This window comes from Nerophis ophidion, linkage group LG19 (genome assembly GCF_033978795.1).
Source record: "Nerophis ophidion isolate RoL-2023_Sa linkage group LG19, RoL_Noph_v1.0, whole genome shotgun sequence".
In the NCBI taxonomy this organism is placed as follows: Eukaryota; Metazoa; Chordata; class Actinopteri; order Syngnathiformes; family Syngnathidae; genus Nerophis; species Nerophis ophidion.
In genome coordinates this window covers 43839214-43860237 of record NC_084629.1, presented here as the reverse complement: position 1 = coordinate 43860237, position 21024 = coordinate 43839214, and the positions used below count along the sequence as shown (strand labels likewise).

The 21024-nt window shown below is 40.5% G+C and overlaps 2 protein-coding genes across 4 annotated transcripts in view; one reads left to right on the top strand and one right to left on the bottom strand.

The window, feature by feature from the left end:
- Nucleotides 1-6: 6 nt before the first annotated feature.
- LOC133538447 (retinol dehydrogenase 7-like) lies at nucleotides 7-20745 on the top strand. 3 transcript variants are annotated; one of them, XM_061880082.1, is made up of 6 exons: nucleotides 7-133; nucleotides 4865-4897; nucleotides 4967-5297; nucleotides 9603-9861; nucleotides 15972-16135; nucleotides 20167-20538. In XM_061880082.1, the coding sequence occupies exons 1-6, from the start codon at nucleotides 14-16 to the stop codon at nucleotides 20388-20390; spliced, it is 1131 nt and encodes a 376-aa protein (XP_061736066.1). In that variant the 5' UTR covers nucleotides 7-13; the 3' UTR covers nucleotides 20391-20538. The 3 variants fall into 3 exon arrangements, 2 of the variants coding, with proteins under 2 accessions (XP_061736066.1, XP_061736065.1); XM_061880081.1 differs by lacking the exon at nucleotides 15972-16135 and having other exon boundaries at nucleotides 20167-20745; XR_009802999.1 differs by lacking the exons at nucleotides 7-133; nucleotides 9603-9861; nucleotides 15972-16135; nucleotides 20167-20538 and having other exon boundaries at nucleotides 1079-4897; nucleotides 4967-5075.
- Nucleotides 20392-21024, bottom strand: part of lrp2a (low density lipoprotein receptor-related protein 2a) — a 175081-nt gene continuing 174448 nt past the window's right edge. Inside the window, exon 78 of the mRNA XM_061880085.1 lies at nucleotides 20392-20965. Coding sequence (XP_061736069.1) covers nucleotides 20774-20965 — 192 coding nt within the window. The 3' untranslated portion in view covers nucleotides 20392-20773. The remainder of the gene's footprint in view (nucleotides 20966-21024) is intronic.

Here is a 21024-nt window from a genome sequence, read left to right as displayed (position 1 = left end):
GTTGGTTATCTGCATGCATGTGCAATATAATGTCTTACGTAACCCCATGTTTGTCAAACTGAAGGCATCTAATGTGCATTGGCTCCGTGTTCCTGATGAAGACCACGTCCACGCTGCAGCTTCTGTAAACATGGTAGGTGCTTTTCTTTGTCTGATGATCGCTGGATAAGACTTGTCAGCATAAGATCGGGTTGCCACACTGAACGAGTGACAGGCAGGTTTTATAAATATGCAGTAAAGTGACTTTGTTTAGCTGCGTGTACTTGATGGGGGCTTAGCAGCACATTCTGGGCCGCCATACACACAACTCCTTCCCCACACTTGATGTTTACTTACATTCAATTGATTTGGTTGAAAGCAACTCTTTTAAATGCAGGTAAAAGGCTTCATTTGGTGTTTGACTCCTAATAGATGGGACTAACATACAGAGATAAGCCCCTAAATAGATGCTAAAAAGAAAAAAAACATCAATATAAATTGGCCAGAATATGATTTAAAATAATCTTATAACCTATTATTATTGACTTAAATAGGACTATAATATTGTCAAGTGTTCTTCAGAGAGTAAAAAGGAGATAATCTACTATCATCAGTGGATTATGTCAATCATAACACATATTTACAAACCCCGTTCCATATGAGTTGGGAAATTGTGTTAGATGTAAATATAAACAGAATACAATGATTTGCAAATCCTTTTCAAGCCATATTCAGTTGAATATGCTACAAAGACAACATATTTGATGTTTAAACTCATAAACTTTGTTTTTTTTTTGCAAGTAATAATTAACTTAGAATTTCATGGCTGCAACACGTGCCAAAGTAGTTGGGAAAGGGCATGTTCACCACTGTGTTACATCACCTTTTCTTTTAACAACACTCAATAAACATTTGGGAACTGAGGAAACTAATTGTTGAAGCTTTGAAAGTGGAATTCTTTCCCATTCTTGTTTTATGTAGAGCTTCAGTCCTTCAACAGTCCGGGGTCTCCGCTGTCCTATTTTACGCTTCATAATGCGCCACACATTTTCCATGGGAGACAGGTCTGGACTGCAGGCGGGCCAGGAAAGTACCCGCACTCTTGTTTTTTTTTTACGAAGCCACACTGTTGTAACGTGCTGAATGTGGCTTGGCATTGTCTTGCTGAAATAAGCGGGGGCGTCCATGAAAAAAACGGTGCTTAGATGGTAGCATATGTTGTTCCAAAAGCTGTATGTACCTTTCAGCATTAATGGTGCCTTCACAGATGTGTAAGTTACCCATGCCTTGGGCACTAATGCACCCCCATACCATCACACATGCTGGCTTTTCAACTTTGTGTCGATAACAGTCTGGATGGTTCGCTTCCCCTTTGGTCTGGATGACACGATGGCGAATATTTCCAAAAACAATTTGAAATGTGGACTCGTCAGAGCACAGAACTCTTTTCCTCTTTGCATCAGTCCATCTTAGATGATCTCGGGCCCAGAGAAGCTGGCAGCGTTTTTGGATGTTGTTGATAAATGGCTTTCGCTTTCTACAGTAGAGCTTTAACTTGCAGTTACAGATGTAGCGACAAACTGTATTTAGTGACAGTGGTTTTCTGAAGTGTTCCTGAGCCCATGTGGTGATATCCTTTAGAGATTGATGTCAGTTTTAGATACAGTGCCGTCTGAGGGATGGAAGGTCACGGTCATTCAATGTTGGTTTCCGGCCATGCCGCGTATGTGGAGTGATTTCTCCAGATTCTCTGAAACTTTTGATGATATTATGGAGCGTAGATGTTGAAATCCCTAAATGTCTTGCAATTGCACTTTGAGAAACGTTGTTCTCAAACTGTTTGACTATTTGCTCACGCACTTGTGGACAAAGGGGTGTACCTCGCCCCATCCTTTCTTGTGAAAGACTGAGCATTTTTTGGGAAGCTGTTTTTAGAGCCAATCATGGCACCCACCTGTTCCCAATTAGCCTGCACACCTGTGGGATGTTCCAAATAAGTGTTTGTTTGATGAAATACCACCTCAGAAAAAACTTGGCTCTCCGACTTCCATCGTAACGACCCACATTAAAATACAGTAGCATAATAGACCTAACTATTTACAATAGACTGCAAGGACAAGATATTTCATCTTCACACTGAGAATCTTTTTTTTTTGCAAATAACAATGAAGTTAGAATGTAATGGCAGCAACACATTGTAAAAAAGGCATTTTTACCAGTGTGTTACATGGCCTTTCCTTTGAACAACACTCAGTAAAGGTTTGGGAACTGAGGAGACACATTTTTGAAGTGGAATTCTTTCCCATTCTTGCTTGATGTACAGCTTAAGTTGTTCAACAGTCTCCTGACTCATATTTTAGCCTTCACACATTTTCAATGTCTGGACTACAGGCAGGCCAGTCTAGTACCTGCACTCTTTTACTATGAAGCCACGCTGTTGTAACACCTGGCTTGGCATTGTCTTGCTGAAATAAGCAGGGGCGTCCGTAATAACAATATATGTTGCTCCAAATCTGTACGTACCTTTCAGCATGAATTTTGCCTTCACAGATGTGTAAGTTAGCCTTGCCTTGGGCACTAATACACCCCCATACCATCACACATGCTGCCTACAACACTTTCACCCTACAACAATCATTAATACACCCCCATACCATCACACATGCTGACTACCACACTTTCACCCTACAACAATCACTAATACACCCCCATACCATCACACATGCTGACTACCACACTTTCACCCTACAACAATCACTAATACACCCCCATACCATCACACATGCTGCCTACAACACTTTCACCCTACAACAATCATTAATACACCCCCATACCATCACACATGCTGACTACCACACTTTCACCCTACAACAATCACTAATACACCCCCATACCATCACACATGCTGACTACCACACTTTCACCCTACAACAATCACTAATACACCCCCATACCATCACACATGCTGCCTACAACACTTTCACCCTACAACAATCACTAATACACCCCCATAACATCACACATGCTGACTACCACACTTTCACCCTACAACAATCACTAATACACCCCCATACCATCACACATGCTGACTACCACACTTTCACCCTACAACAATCACTAATACACCCCCATACCATCACACATGCTGACTACCACACTTTCACCCTACAACAATCACTAATACACCCCCATACCATCACACATGCTGACTACAACACTTTCACCCTACAACAATCACTAATACACCCCCATACCATCACACATGCTGACTACCACACTTTCACCCTACAACAATCACTAATACACCCCCATACCATCACACATGCTGACTACAACACTTTCACCCTACAACAATCACTAATACACCCCCATACCATCACACATGCTGACTACCACACTTTCACCCTACAACAATCACTAATACACCCCCATACCATCACACATGCTGACTACATCACTTTCACCCTACAACAATCACTAATACACCCCCATACCATCACACATGCTGACTACAACACTTTCACCCTACAACAATCACTAATACACCCCCATACCATCACACATGCTGACTACCACACTTTCACCCTACAACAATCACTAATACACCCCCATACCATCACACATGCTGACTACAACACTTTCACCCTACAACAATCACTAATACACCCCCATACCATCACACATGCTGACTACCACACTTTCACCCTACAACAATCACTAATACACCCCCATACCATCACACATGCTGACTACAACACTTTCACCCTACAACAATCACTAATACACCCCCATACCATCACACATGCTGCCTACAACACTTTCACCCTACAACAGTCCAGATGGTTCTTTTTCTCTTTGGTTCACAGTTTCCCAAAACAATTTGAAATGTGGACTCGTCAGACCACAGAACACTTTTTTACTTTGCATCAGTTCATCTTAGATGAGCGAAGCCGGTGGCGTTTCTGGGTGTTGTTGATAAATGACTTTGGCTTTGCATAGTAGAGTTTTAACTTGCACTTACAGATGTAACGACCAACAGTAGTTACTGACAGTGGTTTTCTGAAGTGTTCCATGTGGTGATATCCTTTACACACTGATGTGGCTTTTTGACGCAGTACCGCCTGAGGGATCCAAGGTGTGTAATATCATGGCTTACGTGCAGTGATTTCTCCAGATTCTCTGAACCTTTTGATGATATTACAGAGCGTAGATGGTGAAATCCCTAAATTTCTTGCAATAGCTGCTTGAGAAATGTTGTTCTTAAACAATTTGCTCAGGCATTTGTTGACAAAGTGGTGACCCTCGCCCCGTCCTGGTTTGTGAATGAGTGAGCATTTCATAGAAGCTGCTTTTATAGCCAATCATGGCACCCACCTGTTCCCAATTAGCCTGTTCACCTGTGGCATGTTCCAAGTAAGTCTTTGATGAGCATTCCTCAACTTTCCCACTCTTTTTTGCCACTTGTGCCAGCTTTTTAGAAACATGTTGCAGGCATCAAATCCCAAATGAGCTAATATTTGCAAAAAATAACAAAGTTTACCAGTTGGAACGTTAAATATTCTTTGCAGTCTATTCAATTGAATATAAGTTGAAAATGATGTGTTTTTATTTACACGAGGTGACAACTTCACTGCTTTTGGGCTTTGTATTAAAAAGAAAGCAGAGGATTTATTTAACAAAATATTGAATATTTTTGGCCACTGAAACATTAGACAGTTGAAATAAGTGAAAGTAAAACACTGTACTTTACTCGAGTGCGAGTGGTACATGTAGCACAGTTTGAGAATCACTGTTTTAGAAGATTATTAATGCTGTATTTATTTGTCTTTTTAGAATAATTATTGGAAACATTGCAAGAGAAACATGATGTCATTTGTCTCCTCAGGGGACTGAAGGACTGACATCACATCTGCTGGAGGTATGGAGCCTTTTCTGTCCACATCAACATGAAATATCTTGTATATTTGGTGTCTGTTATTTGTTTCAGGCCCTGGTGTCACATCCACTTTGGACCTTGGCCCTCCTTTTGGCCGCCGCGTGGTCCACCTGGTGGTACATCAGAGACTCCTGCCAGGTGGACACATTCAGCCTCAAGCAGGTGTTGATCACAGGCTGCGACAGCGGCTTCGGCAATCTGCTGGCCAGGCAGCTGGACCGCAAAGGCTTCTGCGTCATAGCGGCCTGTCTCACCCAGGGAGGAGCGGCAGACTTGGCCAGCTCGGCCTCCCCCAGGCTGAAGACCCTCATCTTGGACGTGACGGACAGCGAGAGCATCAGGAGAGCGCGGCGCTTCGTAAGCGAGGAGGTGGGAGAGCGAGGTGAGCTGCATGCAAAAACTGAAATCTAAATAATATCAAACATCTCAAATAAGACATGTCTAGCATTAAAAGATTACAGTTGGTACAAAATGCGGCTGCTAGACTTTTGACAAGAACAAGAAAGTTTGATCACATTACGCCTGTACTGTATATACCTTTATATACATATATACATACATATATACCTGTACTGTATATACCTTTATATACATATATACATACATATATACCTGTACTGTATATACCTTTATATACATGTATACATACATATATACCTGTACTGGCTCACCTGCACTGGCTTCCTGTGCACTTAAGATGTGACTTTAAGGTTTTACTACTTACGTATAAAATACTACACGGTCTAGCTCCATCCTATCTTGCCGATTGTATTGTACCATATGTCCCGGCAAGAAATCTGCGTTCAAAGGACTCCGGCTTGTTAGTGATTCCCAAAGCCCAAAAAAAGTCTGCGGGCTATAGAGCGTTTCCCGTTCGGGCTCCAGTACTCTGGAATGCCCTCCCGGTAACAGTTCGAGATGCTACCTCAGTAGAAGCATTTAAGTCTCACCTTAAAACTCATTTGTATACTCTAGCCTTTAAATAGAATCCCTTTTTAGACCAGTTGATCTGCCGTTTCTTTCCTTTTTCTTCTATGTCCCACTCTCCCTTGTGGAGGGGGTCCGGTCCGATCCGGTGGCCATGTACTGCTTGCCTGTGTATCGGCTGGGGACATCTCTGCGATGCTGATCCGCCTCCGCTTGGGATGGTTTCCTGCTGGCTCCGCTGTGAACGGGACTCTCGCTGCTGTGTTGGATCCGCTTTGGACTGGAATCTCGCGACTGTGTTGGATCCATTGTGGATTGAACTTTCACAGTATCATGTTAGACCCGCTCGACATCCATTGCTTTCCTCCTCTCCAAGGTTCTCATAGTCATCATTGTCACCGACGTCCCACTGGGTGTGAGTTTTCCTTGCCCTTATGTGGGCCTACCGAGGATGTCGTGGTGGTTTGTGCAGCCCTTTGAGACAGTAGTGATTTAGGGCTATATAAGTAAACATTGATTGATTGATTGATATTTTCTGTCTGATAAGATCATTCTTCTCACTAAGCAGATTTTATGTTAGTGTTTTACTTGTTTTACGTGTTTTGCTCCTAAATGATGTCAGTAAGATATTACAGCTTGTTGCTGAGATGTGACGACCTATGTTGAGTCAAACATGCTTGAAAGTAGAATATCAAGTGTTGCAAAGCTGGGGCATCAACACTCAAGTAGAAAACTACTTTTTAAAGTCATCATTTCTTATTTCAAGCATGAAAAAAAAAGCATGATTCCGAGCGCATATCCTTATGTCAAGATAATAGCTCTAGCACAGGGGTAGGGAACCTAGGGCTCTAGAGCCAGATGTGGCTCTTTTGATGACTGCATCTGGCTCTCAGATAAGTCTTAGCTGACATTGCTTAACACGATAAGTAATGAATAATTCCACCTGTAATCACAGTGTTAAAAATAACGTTCAAAATATCAAACATTCTCATGCATTTTAATCAATCAATCAATCAATGTTTATTTATATAGCCCCAAATCACAAATGTCTCAAAGGACTGCACAAATCATTACGACTACAACATCCTCGGAAGAACCCACAAAAGGGCAAGGAAAACTCACACCCAGTGGGCAGGGAGAATTCACATCCAGTGGGACGCCAGTGACAATGCTGACTATGAGAAACCTTGGAGAGGACCTCAGATGTGGGCAACCCCGCCCCTCTAGGGGACCGAAAGCAATGGATGTCGAGCGGGTCTAACATGATACTGTGAAAGTTCAATCCATAGTGGCTCCAAGACAGCAGCGAGAGTCCCGTCCACAGGAAACCATCTCAAGCGGATCAGCAGCGTAGAGATGTCCCCAACCGATACAGGCGAGCGGTCCATCCTGGGTCCCGACGAGCGGTCCATCCTGGGTCTCGACTCTGGACAGTCAGTACTTCATCCATGGTCATCGGACCGGACCCCCTCCACAAGGGAGGGGGGGACATAGGAGAAAGAAAAGAAGCGGCAGATCAACTGGTCTAAAAAGGAGGTCTATTTAAAGGCTAGAGTATACAGATGAGTTTTAAGATGAGACTTAAATGCTTCCATCCGGTTTCTACAGCACCTGTTCAAGAAGTCACATTAATGGTAAGAAGTATTTTATTTATTTTAGGTTAGCCTCAGAATAACAATGTTATTAAAAAGAATAACAGACTTATTATACTCTAGAAATGTTGGTCTTACTTAAAAATGCATGCATTTAGTTGTATTCAGTCTTAAAAAAAATATTATATGGCTCTCACGGAAATACCTTTTCAAATATTTGGCTTGTATGGTTGTCTTAGCCAAAACGGTTCCCGACCCCTGCTCCAGCATTTACTTATTTAAGAATATTTTTCAACATATTGAGCAAAAATGTCCAAATTTTTTTTGTACCCAAAAAGTGCACTTGTTATTAGTGAGTATATACTTATTTTAAGGTATTTTCGGGTTCTTTGAGGTTAGCTCATTTGGTTTGTTTTGGAAAGTCTTGACGAGCCACATTTTCTTGTTCTATTGGCAGATAATTTTGCTTACTTCAAGTAAAATACGCCTCAATTTTGTATTTTGTTGCCATTTTTGAACACTGACTTCATGCAGTGTGGGGTCTGAAAGTACTGAGAGCCTACAAAAACCAGGCCAGACACTACAAAGTTCTACAGGAGCTTAATTTAAGAATATTTTCAACATATTGAGCAAAAAAGTCTGATTTTTTTTGTAGCAAAAAAAAGTGCACTTGTTATTAGTGAGTATATACTTATTTTAAGGTATTTCGGGTTCATTGAGGTTAGCTCATTTGACTTGTTTTGGAAAGTCTTGACAAGCCACATTTCTTGTTCTATTGGCAGATAATTTTGCTTACTTCAAGTAAAATACGCCTCATTTTTGTATTTTTTTCCTTGTTTTTGAACACTGACTTTCTGTAGTGTGCAGGCTGACAGGAGATCAGCTGGATCTCCATCCTCCTCGTCATCTCCTCCTCATCCTCCCACTGTCATGTGGTCTTTTTGCCAGGAAATAACACCCAGCTCATGTTTGCAGTCCTCATTTTTGAACCTGCCAATTCTAAAATGAACACAAAACTGGGAACATGTATTTTAAAGCTGTAATTTTATTCTACAAAAACACTACCATTTATACACAAACTATTCAAAAATAAAAAGCTGTTAAGATGGGTAGGTTGTGAGTTCAAACCCCGGCAGTGGGTTCTTCCGAGGATGTTGTAGTCGTAATGATTTGTGCAGTCCTTTGAGACATTTGTGATTTGGGGCTATATGAATAAACATTGATTGATTGATTGAAAGACTATAAAAATGAGAGCCATTACCTCCCTGCTTGGTACTCAGCATCAAGGCTTGGAATTGGGGGTTAAATCACCAAAAATGATTCCCGGGCGTGGCACTGCTGCTGCTCACTGCTCCCCTCACCTCCCAGGGGGTGGAACAAGGGTGATGGCTCAGATGCAGAGGACACATTTCACCACACCTAGTGTGTGTGTGTGTGTGTGTGTGTGTGTGTGTGTGTGTGTGACAATCATTGCTACTATATAGACAAAAAACTAAATATTATAAAAACTAAGAGTTCTGACCTTATATCAGTTTGTCAGTGCACTCCAGCTCCACTAAGCAGGACATGTAGAGAAACTACAGACTAACTATAACAAAACTACATAATAACTATTACAAAACTACATAATAACTATTACAAAACTACATAATAACTATTACAAAACTACATAATAATAGCCCACACTGAGTATAATGCTAAATATGCACAACATCCATCCATCCATTTTCTACCGCTTGTCCATCTCGGGGTAGCGGGGGGTGCTGGAGCCCATCCCAGCTGCCCTCGGGCGGAAGGCTGCCTACACCCTGGACAAGTCGCCATATTGTCAGCTAAGCATAACTTCTCCTCTGAATGGATTCCAACTCCTAATGTTTATTTGAAAGAACAAACTGCAAAGCAGTGAAGTTGTCACCTTGTACCGCTCCACATCCATTGCTTTGGTCCTCTCCAAGGTTCTCATAGTCAGCATTGTCACCGACGTCCCACTGGGTGTGAGTTTTTCCTTGCCCTCATGTGGGCCTACCGAGGATGTGGTAGTGGTTTGTGCAGCCCTTTGAGACACTAGTGATTTAGGGCTATATAAGTAAACATTGATTGATTGATTGATAATTTGCTGCTGTTTGATGAAGTATTATTCTAAATGTTGTGATGACTTCCTCCTGCAGGCTTGTGGGGGTTGGTCAACAACGCCGGCACATGTGCGCCCATGGGCCCGCTGGAATGGATGCACCTGGAGGACTTCAGCCAGGTGTTGGAGGTCAACCTGCTGGGCCTCATCCAGGTCACGCTGCACTTCCTGCCGCTCCTGAAAAAAGGCGGCGGGCGGCTGGTCAACGTGTCCAGTGTTCTCGGCCGGCTGGCCATCATCGGAGGAGGCTACTGTCCTTCCAAGTGGGGAGTGGAGGCCTTCTCTGACGGCCTCAGGTCAGTACAAACACACACAACTACTTACTGGTCAGTACAAACACACACAACCACTTACTGGTCAGTACAAACACACACAACCACTTACTGGTCAGTACACGCACACACAACTACTTACAGGTCAGTACAAACACACACAACCACTTACTGGTCAGTACAAACACACACAACCACTTACTGGTCAGTACAAACACACACAACTACTTACTGGTCAGTACAAACACACACAACTACTTACTGGTCAGTACAAACACACACAACTACTTACTGGTCAGTACAAACACACACAACTACTTACTGGTCAGTACAAACACACACAACCACTTACTGGTCAGTACACGCACACACAACTACTTACTGGTCAGTACAAACACACACAACTACTTACTGGTCAGTACAAACACACACAACCACTTACTGGTCAGTACAAACACACACAACTACTTACTGGTCAGTACAAACACACACAACTACTTACTGGTCAGTACAAACACACACAACTACTTACTGGTCAGTACAAACACACACAACTACTTACTGGTCAGTACACGCACACACAACTACTTACTGGTCAGTACACGCACACACAACTACTTACTGGTCAGTACAAACACACACAACCACTTACTGGTCAGTACAAACACACACAACTACTTACTGGTCAGTACAAACACACACAACTACTTACTGGTCAGTACAAACACACACAACTACTTACTGGTCAGTACACGCACACACAACTACTTACTGGTCAGTACAAACACACACAACTACTTACTGGTCAGTACAAACACACACAACTACTTACTGGTCAGTACAAACACACACAACCACTTACTGGTCAGTACAAACACACACAACTACTTACTGGTCAGTACAAACACACACAACTACTTACTGGTCAGTACACGCACACACAACTACTTACTGGTCAGTACACGCACACACAACTACTTACTGGTCAGTACAAACACACACAACTACTTACTGGTCAGTACAAACACACACAACTACTTACTGGTCAGTACAAACACACACAACCACTTACTGGTCAGTACAAACACACACAACTACTTACTGGTCAGTACAAACACACACAACTACTTACTGGTCAGTACAAACACACACAACCACTTACTGGTCAGTACAAACACACGCACAACTACTTACTGGTCAGTACAAACACACACAACTACTTACTGGTCAGTACAAACACACACAACTACTTACTGGTCAGTACACGCACACACAACTACTTACTGGTCAGTACAAACACACACAACCACTTACTGGTCAGTACAAACACACACAACCACTTACTGGTCAGTACAAACACACACAACCACTTACTGGTCAGTACACACACACACAACCACTTACTGGTCAGTACACACACACACAACCACTTACTGGTCAGTACACACACACACAACTACTTACTGGTCAGTACACACACACACAACTACTTACTGGTCAGTACAAACACACACAACTACTTACTGGTCAGTACAAACACACACAACTACTTACTGGTCAGTACAAACACACACAACCACTTACTGGTCAGTACAAACACACACAACCACTTACTGGTCAGTACAAACACACACAACCACTTACTGGTCAGTACAAACACACACAACCACTTACTGGTCAGTATAAACACACACAACTACTTACTGGTCAGTACAAACACACACACACAACTACTTACTGGTCAGTACAAACACACACAACTACTTACTGGTCAGTACACGCAACACACAACTACTTACTGGTCAGTACACGCAACACACAACTACTTACTGGTCAGTACACGCACACACAACTACTTACAGGTCAGTACAAACACACACAACTACTTACTGGTCAGTACAAACACACACAACTACTTACTGGTCAGTACAAACACACACAACTACTTACAGGTCAGTACAAACACACACAACTACTTACAGGTCAGTACAAACACACACAACTACTTACTGGTCAGTACAAACACACACACAACTACTTACTGGTCAGTACAAACACACACACAACCACTTACTGGTCAGTACAAACACACACAACCACTTACTGGTCAGTACAAACACACACAACCACTTACTGGTCAGTACAAACACACACAACCACTTACTGGTCAGTACAAACACACACAACTACTTACTGGTCAGTACAAACACACACAACTACTTACTGGTCAGTACAAACACACACAACCACTTACTGGTCAGTACAAACACACACAACCACTTACTGGTCAGTACAAACACACACAACCACTTACTGGTCAGTACAAACACACACAACCACTTACTGGTCAGTACAAACACACACAACCACTTACTGGTCAGTACAAACACACACAACCACTTACTGGTCAGTACAAACACACACAACCACTTACTGGTCAGTACAAACACACACAACCACTTACTGGTCAGTACAAACACACACAACCACTTACTGGTCAGTACAAACACACACAACCACTTACTGGTCAGTACAAACACACACAACCACTTACTGGTCAGTACAAACACACACAACCACTTACTGGTCAGTACAAACACACACAACCACTTACTGGTCAGTACAAACACACACAACTACTTACTGGTCAGTACAAACACACACAACCACTTACTGGTCAGTACAAACACACACAACCACTTACTGGTCAGTACAAACACACACAACCACTTACTGGTCAGTACAAACACACACAACCACTTACTGGTCAGTACAAACACACACAACCACTTACTGGTCAGTACAAACACACACAACTACTTACTGGTCAGTACAAACACACACAACCACTTACTGGTCAGTACAAACACACACAACCACTTACTGGTCAGTACACGCACACACAACCACTTACTGGTCAGTACAAACACACACAACTACTTACTGGTCAGTACAAACACACACAACTACTTACTGGTCAGTACAAACACACACAACTACTTACTGGTCAGTACAAACACACACAACTACTTACTGGTCAGTACAAACACACACAACTACTTACTGGTCAGTACAAACACACACAACTACTTACTGGTCAGTACAAACACACACAACCACTTACTGGTCAGTACAAACACACACAACCACTTACTGGTCAGTACAAACACACACAACCACTTACTGGTCAGTACAAACACACACAACTACTTACTGGTCAGTACAAACACACACAACTACTTACTGGTCAGTACAAACACACACAACTACTTACTGGTCAGTACAAACACACACAACTACTTACTGGTCAGTACAAACACACACACAACTACTTACTGGTCAGTACAAACACACACACAACTACTTACTGGTCAGTACAAACACACACAACTACTTACTGGTCAGTACAAACACACACAACTACTTACTGGTCAGTACAAACACACACAACTACTTACTGGTCAGTACAAACACACACACAACTACTTACTGGTCAGTACAAACACACACAACTACTTACTGGTCAGTACAAACACACACAACTACTTACTGGTCAGTACAAACACACACAACTACTTACTGCTGTGATACAACAACCATCACTTTATATGTTCTACTGCTCACTAATGTTACATTTCTGATTTATTGTGTGCAAACAACTTCTTGTGTGCACTTCCTTCAATTCTCGTCTTAAATTAGGCTGAGCATCTTGTGAAATGTCAAAAAGAGGACACACAAATGCGTGCCAAGGAGAACATTTGCCAATCATACTTCAACTTGCTTTAGAAATAATATATTTATTTAAATAAAGCATTTTTCTCCTCTGTTGACAGCAGTGTTGGTGCTAGGCATTTTCAAAATGGGGTCGCATGGACCCCAACAAGTCATAAAAAAGGGGTCCCACTTTTATGTTAGCGTTTTGAAAACAAGATAAACTTATGCATTGTCCTGTTATATCTCACATTATATATTGTGTTTTTGGAAAATGTTATTTCATTCATTAAAACTGTGTAGACATATGTAAATGTACTCACTTATAAACATTCATTCACTTTCTTCTTTCCTTCATGGATCTAAACTTGACCGCTGCTGCTAGTTTTTTATATGTTTTTATTTGATAAGTTGTAGGTGTATTTATTTCAGTACAAAAGTGTCAAAAGTCTTTTACTTGGGTCATGAAGTGATGATAATGGTGTGCCAGGGCATACATACATTTTATATTTAACACTTAAATCTCTTGAGTCCACATCAACTTCACATCTATTCCTCATTTCAAAATCTTTTAGTTTTTTTTATGTTGTTTTTTGTTTGTTTTCCCCCCCTTTTTTGTCAAACAAAACTATTGTTTTTTTATGGCAAACACACAAAATATGCAAAATCTTCCACCAAAAATATTTTTCAAAGTGGAATATTTGATGTGACGTAATCGGGGTTTAGGTCGGGGTGGAGGAGGTTTAATTGTAGCATCCCGGAAGAGTCAGTGTTGCAAGGAGTTCTGGGTATTTGTTGTGTTGTGTTTATGTTGTGTTACGGTGCGGGTGTTTTCCCGAAATGTGTTTGTCATTCTTGTTTGGTGTGGCTTCATAGTGAGGGGCATATTTGTAACAGTGTTAAAGTTGTTTATACGGCCACCCTCAGTGTGACCTGTATGGCTATTAAAAAGGTATGCCTTGATTGATCTTGCTGCATGCACACACCTTCACAATTTCTTTTGTTTTAAATCCCTCTTATCCCTGGACGTACATTAAAAACACATACAAACCTGACTCAAAACGCCGGACATTTGAGGCGTTTAAGAAACCCCGCCCGGACAGCCCCACAAAAGAGGACATCTCCGCGGAATAGAGGACGTATGGTCAGTCTAGTTAAATAAAAGCTCAGTTAGGAATGGATAATACATCATGTAGTACATGAAGAACATATAAACACTTTACTCATTGAATCAAATATTGAAATTTAACAACTTGGTGCATTTGCAAACATCTAAAATGATACTCATAGCAAACTATAACCTGCTAGCCAAGAATGTACAACTATTCTTCTCAACAAAAGAAAACTATAACCTATGAGAGAATTGTAATTTCAAACATTTGTATGCACGTACAACACTTAAGACACGGGTAGGGAACCTAAGATGTGTCTCTTTTGATGACTGCTTCTGGCTCTCAGATCAATCTTAGCTGACATTGCTTAACACGATAATTAATGAATAATTCCGCTGGTAATCAGTGTTAAAAATAATGTTCAAATTATAAAACATTCTCATGCATTTTAATCCAACCATCCATTTTTTACCGCACCTGTTCAAGATGTATTAATGGTAAGAAGTATTATATTTATTATTGGTTAACTTTAACATAACAATGTTATGCGTGCATTTTTAAGTAAGACTAATATTTTTAGACACTTATTATACTCTAAAAATATTAGTCTTACTTAAAAATGCATGCATTTAGTTGTATTCAGTGCTAAAAAATATTTTATGGCTCTCACGGAAATATATTTTGAAATATTTGGCTTTCATGGCTCTTTCAGCCAAAAAGGTTCCCGACTCCTGAATTAAGACCTTCAGTATGTGGAATTAAATGATAGAATAGATTAAGCAAATAATTCAACTATGATCCACTTGAAGGAAGTGTTGACAAAGAAGAAGAATTATAATAAATGTTTAGAAAATGTTGATAATAATGAATCATGACTGAAGAGAAGTGTTGGCTTTGAAATGAAATGATGTGAGTTGTTCCAAATTGAGAACAGGAAGTAAACACATTGTTAGTAACTGCTGGAGGAAGGATTAAATACGCTTTGTTTCTTCCTACTCCTTTTCCCACGTTTGTTGCAAGACAGAAAAAGTGAAGATGTGTACAATATGTCACATTGAAACTATAGAAATGTTCAAAGTAAACTTTAGTTACTTAAATGCACTTTAGTATGAGAGGAATTGAATAATGTATAGAACATGTTTTTAAGTTAAATTGATCAGTGATTGTATGTAAAAAACAACAACAATAGAGTCATTTTTCTATATAATTGAAGACAATATGGTGGTCATGTGGTTTGCCTGTCTGCTTTGCAGCCAGGTGGTTGTGGGTTCAAATCCAGCATGTCAATGATGAATCATGTTGTGTTGTCAGGAGGGACATGCAGCAGTTTGGGGTCAAAGTCAGCATCATTGAACCTGGTTTCTTCAGGACTAACTTGACCAGGCTGGCTCCTATTGAGGCCCATCTCAGGAGGCTCTGGACCCGCCTGCCTCAGGAAGTCAAAGACTCCTATGGGCTCACCTACCTGCCCCAGTGTGAGTACTCAGTCCTGTTACCCTGTCACCCTACTGAGACTCCTATGGGGTCACCTACCTGCCCCAGTGTGAGTACTCAGTCCTGTTACCCAGTCACCCTACTGAGACTCTTATGGGGTCACATCCCTGCTCTACACTTAAGCCAGCCTTTACTTATCTCTGTACTCTTAATACAGTACAGTAAGATCTCTATATAATAATATAGTACAGTAAGATCTCTACATAGTGTTAATATAGTCCAGTAAGATCTCTATATAATCTTAATATAGTCCAGTAAGATCTCTACATAGTGTTAATATAGTCCAGTAAGATCTCTATATAATCTTAATATAGTCCAGTAAGATCTCTACATAGTGTTAATATAGTCCAGTAAGATCTCTACATAGTGTTAATATAGTACAGTAAGATCTCTATATAATAATCTAGTCCAGTAAGATCTCTACATAGTGTTAATATAGTACAGTAAGATCTCTATATAATAATATAGTCCAGTAAGATCTCTACATAGTGTTAATATAGTCCAGGAAGATCTCTATATAATAATATAGTCCAGTAAGATCTCTACATAGTGTTAATATAGTACAGTAAGATCTCTATATAATAATATAGTCCAGTAAGATCTCTACATAATGTTACTATAGTCCAGTAAGATCTCTACATAGTGTTAATATAGTCCAGTAAGATCTCTATATAATCTTAATATAGTCCAGTAAGATCTCTACATAGTGTTAATATAGTCCAGTAAGATCTCTACATAATCTTAATATAGTCCAGTAAGATCTCTACATAGTGTTAATATAGTCCAGTAAGATCTCTACATAGTGTTAATCTAGTCCAGTAAGATCTCTACATAGTGTTAATCTAGTACAGTAATATCTCTACATAGTGTTAATATAGTACAGTAAGATCTCTACATAATCTTAATATAGTACAGTAAGATCTCTACATAGTGTTAATCTAGTACAGTAATATCTCTACATAGTGTTAATATAGTACAGTAAGATCTCTACATAGTGTTAATATAGTCCAGTAAGATCTCTACATAGTGTTAATCTAGTCCAGTAAGATCTCTACATAGTGTTAATCTAGTACAGTAATATCTCTACATAGTGTTAATATAGTACAGTAAGATCTCTACATAATCTTAATATAGTCCAGTAAGATCTCTACATAGTGTTAATATAGTCCAGTAAGATCTCTACATAGTGTTAATCTAGTCCAGTAAGATCTCTACATAGTGTTAATATAGTCCAGTAAATCTCTACATAGTGTTAATATAGTCCAGTAAGATCTCTATATAATAATATAGTACAGTAAGATCTCTACATAGTGTTAATATAGTCCAGTAAGATCTCTACATAGTGTTAATATAGTCCAGTAAGATCTCTATATAATCTTAATATAGTCCAGTAAGATCTCTACATAGTGTTAATCTAGTCCAGTAAGATCTCTACATAGTGTTAATATAGTCCAGTAAATCTCTACATAGTGTTAATATAGTCCAGTAAGATCTCTATATAATAATATAGTACAGTAAGATCTCTACATAGTGTTAATATAGTCCAGTAAGATCTCTACATAGTGTTAATCTAGTCCAGTAAGATCTCTACATAGTGTTAATATAGTCCAGTAAGATCTCTATATAATAATATAGTACAGTAAGATCTCTACATAGTGTTAATATAGTCCAGTAAGATCTCTACATAGTGTTAATAGAGTCCAGTAAGATCTCTACATAGTGTTAATATAGTCAGGCTGTCTGAGCCACTCTGACTGGTTTGCTCTCTTCTTGTAAACAATATTATTGTAGTAAAGATATTTTCAGTTTATTGAAACATTTATATGCACAGAAATGCTTATTTAGAAATAATTTGTAGAATATGCTTTCAAAATATCCCAAAATAATTTTCAATGTGGTGAGGGGAGACTGAATGTGCGATACTTCTCCAAATCATCTACAGAACCCAAAAGCAGTGAAGTTGTCAGCTTGTGTAAATGCTAAATAAAAAGAGAATACAACAAATCATTTTCAACTTATATTCAATTGACTAGATTGCAAAGACAAGATATTTCATCTTCACACTGGAAACTGTTATTTTTGTTGCAAATATTAGCTCATTTGGATTTTCATGTCTGCAACATGTTTCAAAAAAGCTGGCACAAGTGGCATAAAGTTGAGGAAAGCTCATCAAAGACTTATGTGGAACATCCCACAGGTGAGCAGGCTAATTGGGAACAGGTGGGTGCCATGATTGGCTATAAAAGCAGCTTCCATGAAATGCTCACTCATTCACAAACAAGGACGGGGCGAGGGTCACCACTTTGTCAACAAATGCCTGAGCAAATTTTTTAAGAACATTTCTCAAGCAGCTATTGCAAAGAATTCAGGGATGTCACCATCTACGCTCCGTAATATCATCAAAATGTTGAGAGAATGTGGAGAAATCACTGCAGGTAAGCAGCAAGGTGCATCTCTTTGAAGTCTAGTCAATTGAATATAAGTTGAAAAGGATTTGTTGTGTTCTCTTTTTATTTAGCATTAACTCAAAGTGACAACTTCAATCAATCAAACAATCAATCAATGTTTACTTATATAGCCCTAAATCACTAGTGTCTCAAAGGGCTGCACAAACCACTACGACATCCTCGGGCAAGGAAAACTCACACCCAGGGGGACATCGGTGACAATAATGACTATGAGAACATGATACTGTGAAAGATCAATCCATAATGGATCCAACACAGTCGCGAGAGTCCAGTCCAAAGCGGATCCAACACAGCAGCGAGAGTCCCGTTCACAGCGGAGCCAGCAGGAAACCATCCCAAGCGGAGGCGGATCAGCAGCGCAGAGATGTCCCCAGCCGATACACAGGCGAGCAGTACATGGCCACGGGATCGGACCGGACCCCCTCCACAAGGGAGAGTGGGACATAGAAGAAAAAGAAAAGAAACGGCAGATCAACTGGTCTAAAAAGGGAGTCTATTTAAAGGCCAGAGTATACAAATTAGTTTTAAGGTGAGACTTAAATGCTTCTACTGAGGTGGCATCTCGAACTGTTACCGGGAGGGCATTCCAGAGTACTGGAGCCCGAAATGAAAAAGCTCTACAGCCCGCAGACTTTTTTTGGGCTTTGGGGATCACTAATAAGCCGGAGTCCTTTGAACGCAGATTTCTTGCCGGGACATATGGTACAATACAATCGGCAAGATAGGATGGAGCTAGACCGTGTAGTATTTTATACTTAAGTAGTAAAACCTTAAAGTCACATCTTAAGTGCACAGGAAGCCAGTGCAGGTGAGCCAGTATAGGTATATATGTATGTATATATGTATATAAAGGTATATACAGTACAGGTATATATGTATGTATATATGTATATAAAGGTATATACAGTACAGGCGTAATGTGATCAAACTTTCTTGTTCTTGTCAAAAGTCTAGCAGCCGCATTTTGTACCAACTGTAATCTTTTAATGCTAGACATGGGGAGACCCGAAAATAATACGTTACAGTAATCGAGGCGAGACGTAACAAACGCATGGATAATGATCTCAGCGTCTTTAGTGGACAGAATGGAGCGAATTTTAGCGATGTTGCGGAGATGAAAGAAGGCCGTTTTAGTAACGCTTTTAATGTGTGCCTCAAAGGAGAGAGTTGGGTGGAAGATAATACCCAGATTCTTTACCGTGTCGCCTTGTTTAATTGTTTGGTTGTCAAATGTTAGAGTTGTATTATTAAATAGAGTTCGGTGTCTAGCAGGACCGATAATCAGCATTTCCGTTTTTTTGGCGTTGAGTTGCAAAAAGTTAGCGGACATCCATTGTTTAATTGTTTAATTGTTTAAATCCGGCATGTTGGTCAGCTTCACTGCTTTTGATGCAATAATTATTCATTTCCCAGCAAGCAACATCTGTGTCATGTTTGTGTTTGCTAAGTTTTGTATGAAGTGAGACAAACTATCGTACATCACGGGATTTCTTTGGAATAATTGGATGAAATAATGGTACTAATACAACTTTTTGCCTTTTCAGACCTGAAGTGCCAGGACTTTTCCATGCGCATGTTGGCAAGTCCTCGCATCGCCATGGTAACCAGGTGCATGGAGAAGGCCCTGAGCGCACGTTTCCCCCGCACACGCTACACCGCAGGCTGGGACGCCACGCTGCTCTGGCTGCCTTTGTCCTACTGCCCTTCTTTTGTGGCCGACTCTCTGCTCCGCCTCCTCCTACCTGCACCTGCAGCACACGCACCTTAGATGCCACAAAGTACTACTTTTATTCCAGCACTTCAAGCCTACAGACTTATTGGGAAGAGGACTTCTCTTCCGTGGTCAAGTGTGGCGTCCATCAAGCCACAAAGTCAGGGATGACATTGGTTCAAGTGCAGGTATGTAGATGTACATATATCTGTATGTTGGACACCTTTTTCTCTTATGGCAACATGAACTACTCAATAATATGGACATTTACAAATATACAAGATATTTATCAGTGCAAAAGATAAAAAGAGTTGGCATATGAAATGTCACAAGGCATATACTTTTTTTTTCTTCAAATGTCATCCTTTTCTTTCTCTCACAGGCTGCATAAAAAAATAAATTGTGTGCAAAGCGTGATGTCCTGGCCATTGTGGGCGGGGTTATACGTCGGCGTCCTCTTTGACCAGGTGGGCTGTGTCCTTGAAACTGTCCTCTGTGGGGGAAAAGGTGCTGGTGTGATGATGATGATGATGGTGGTGATCCCTCCTCGGAGGTTTAGTGGGCGGGGCTAGCGGCGAGGGCTCAGGCGCCAGAGTGTCTCCGCCACTTTCTTCGGGCTTCTCGTCCTTCATCTGTGAAATATTTCAAAGAGTGAGAGAATCTTGTGAGCGTTTGTTGTCATGAGCGACCT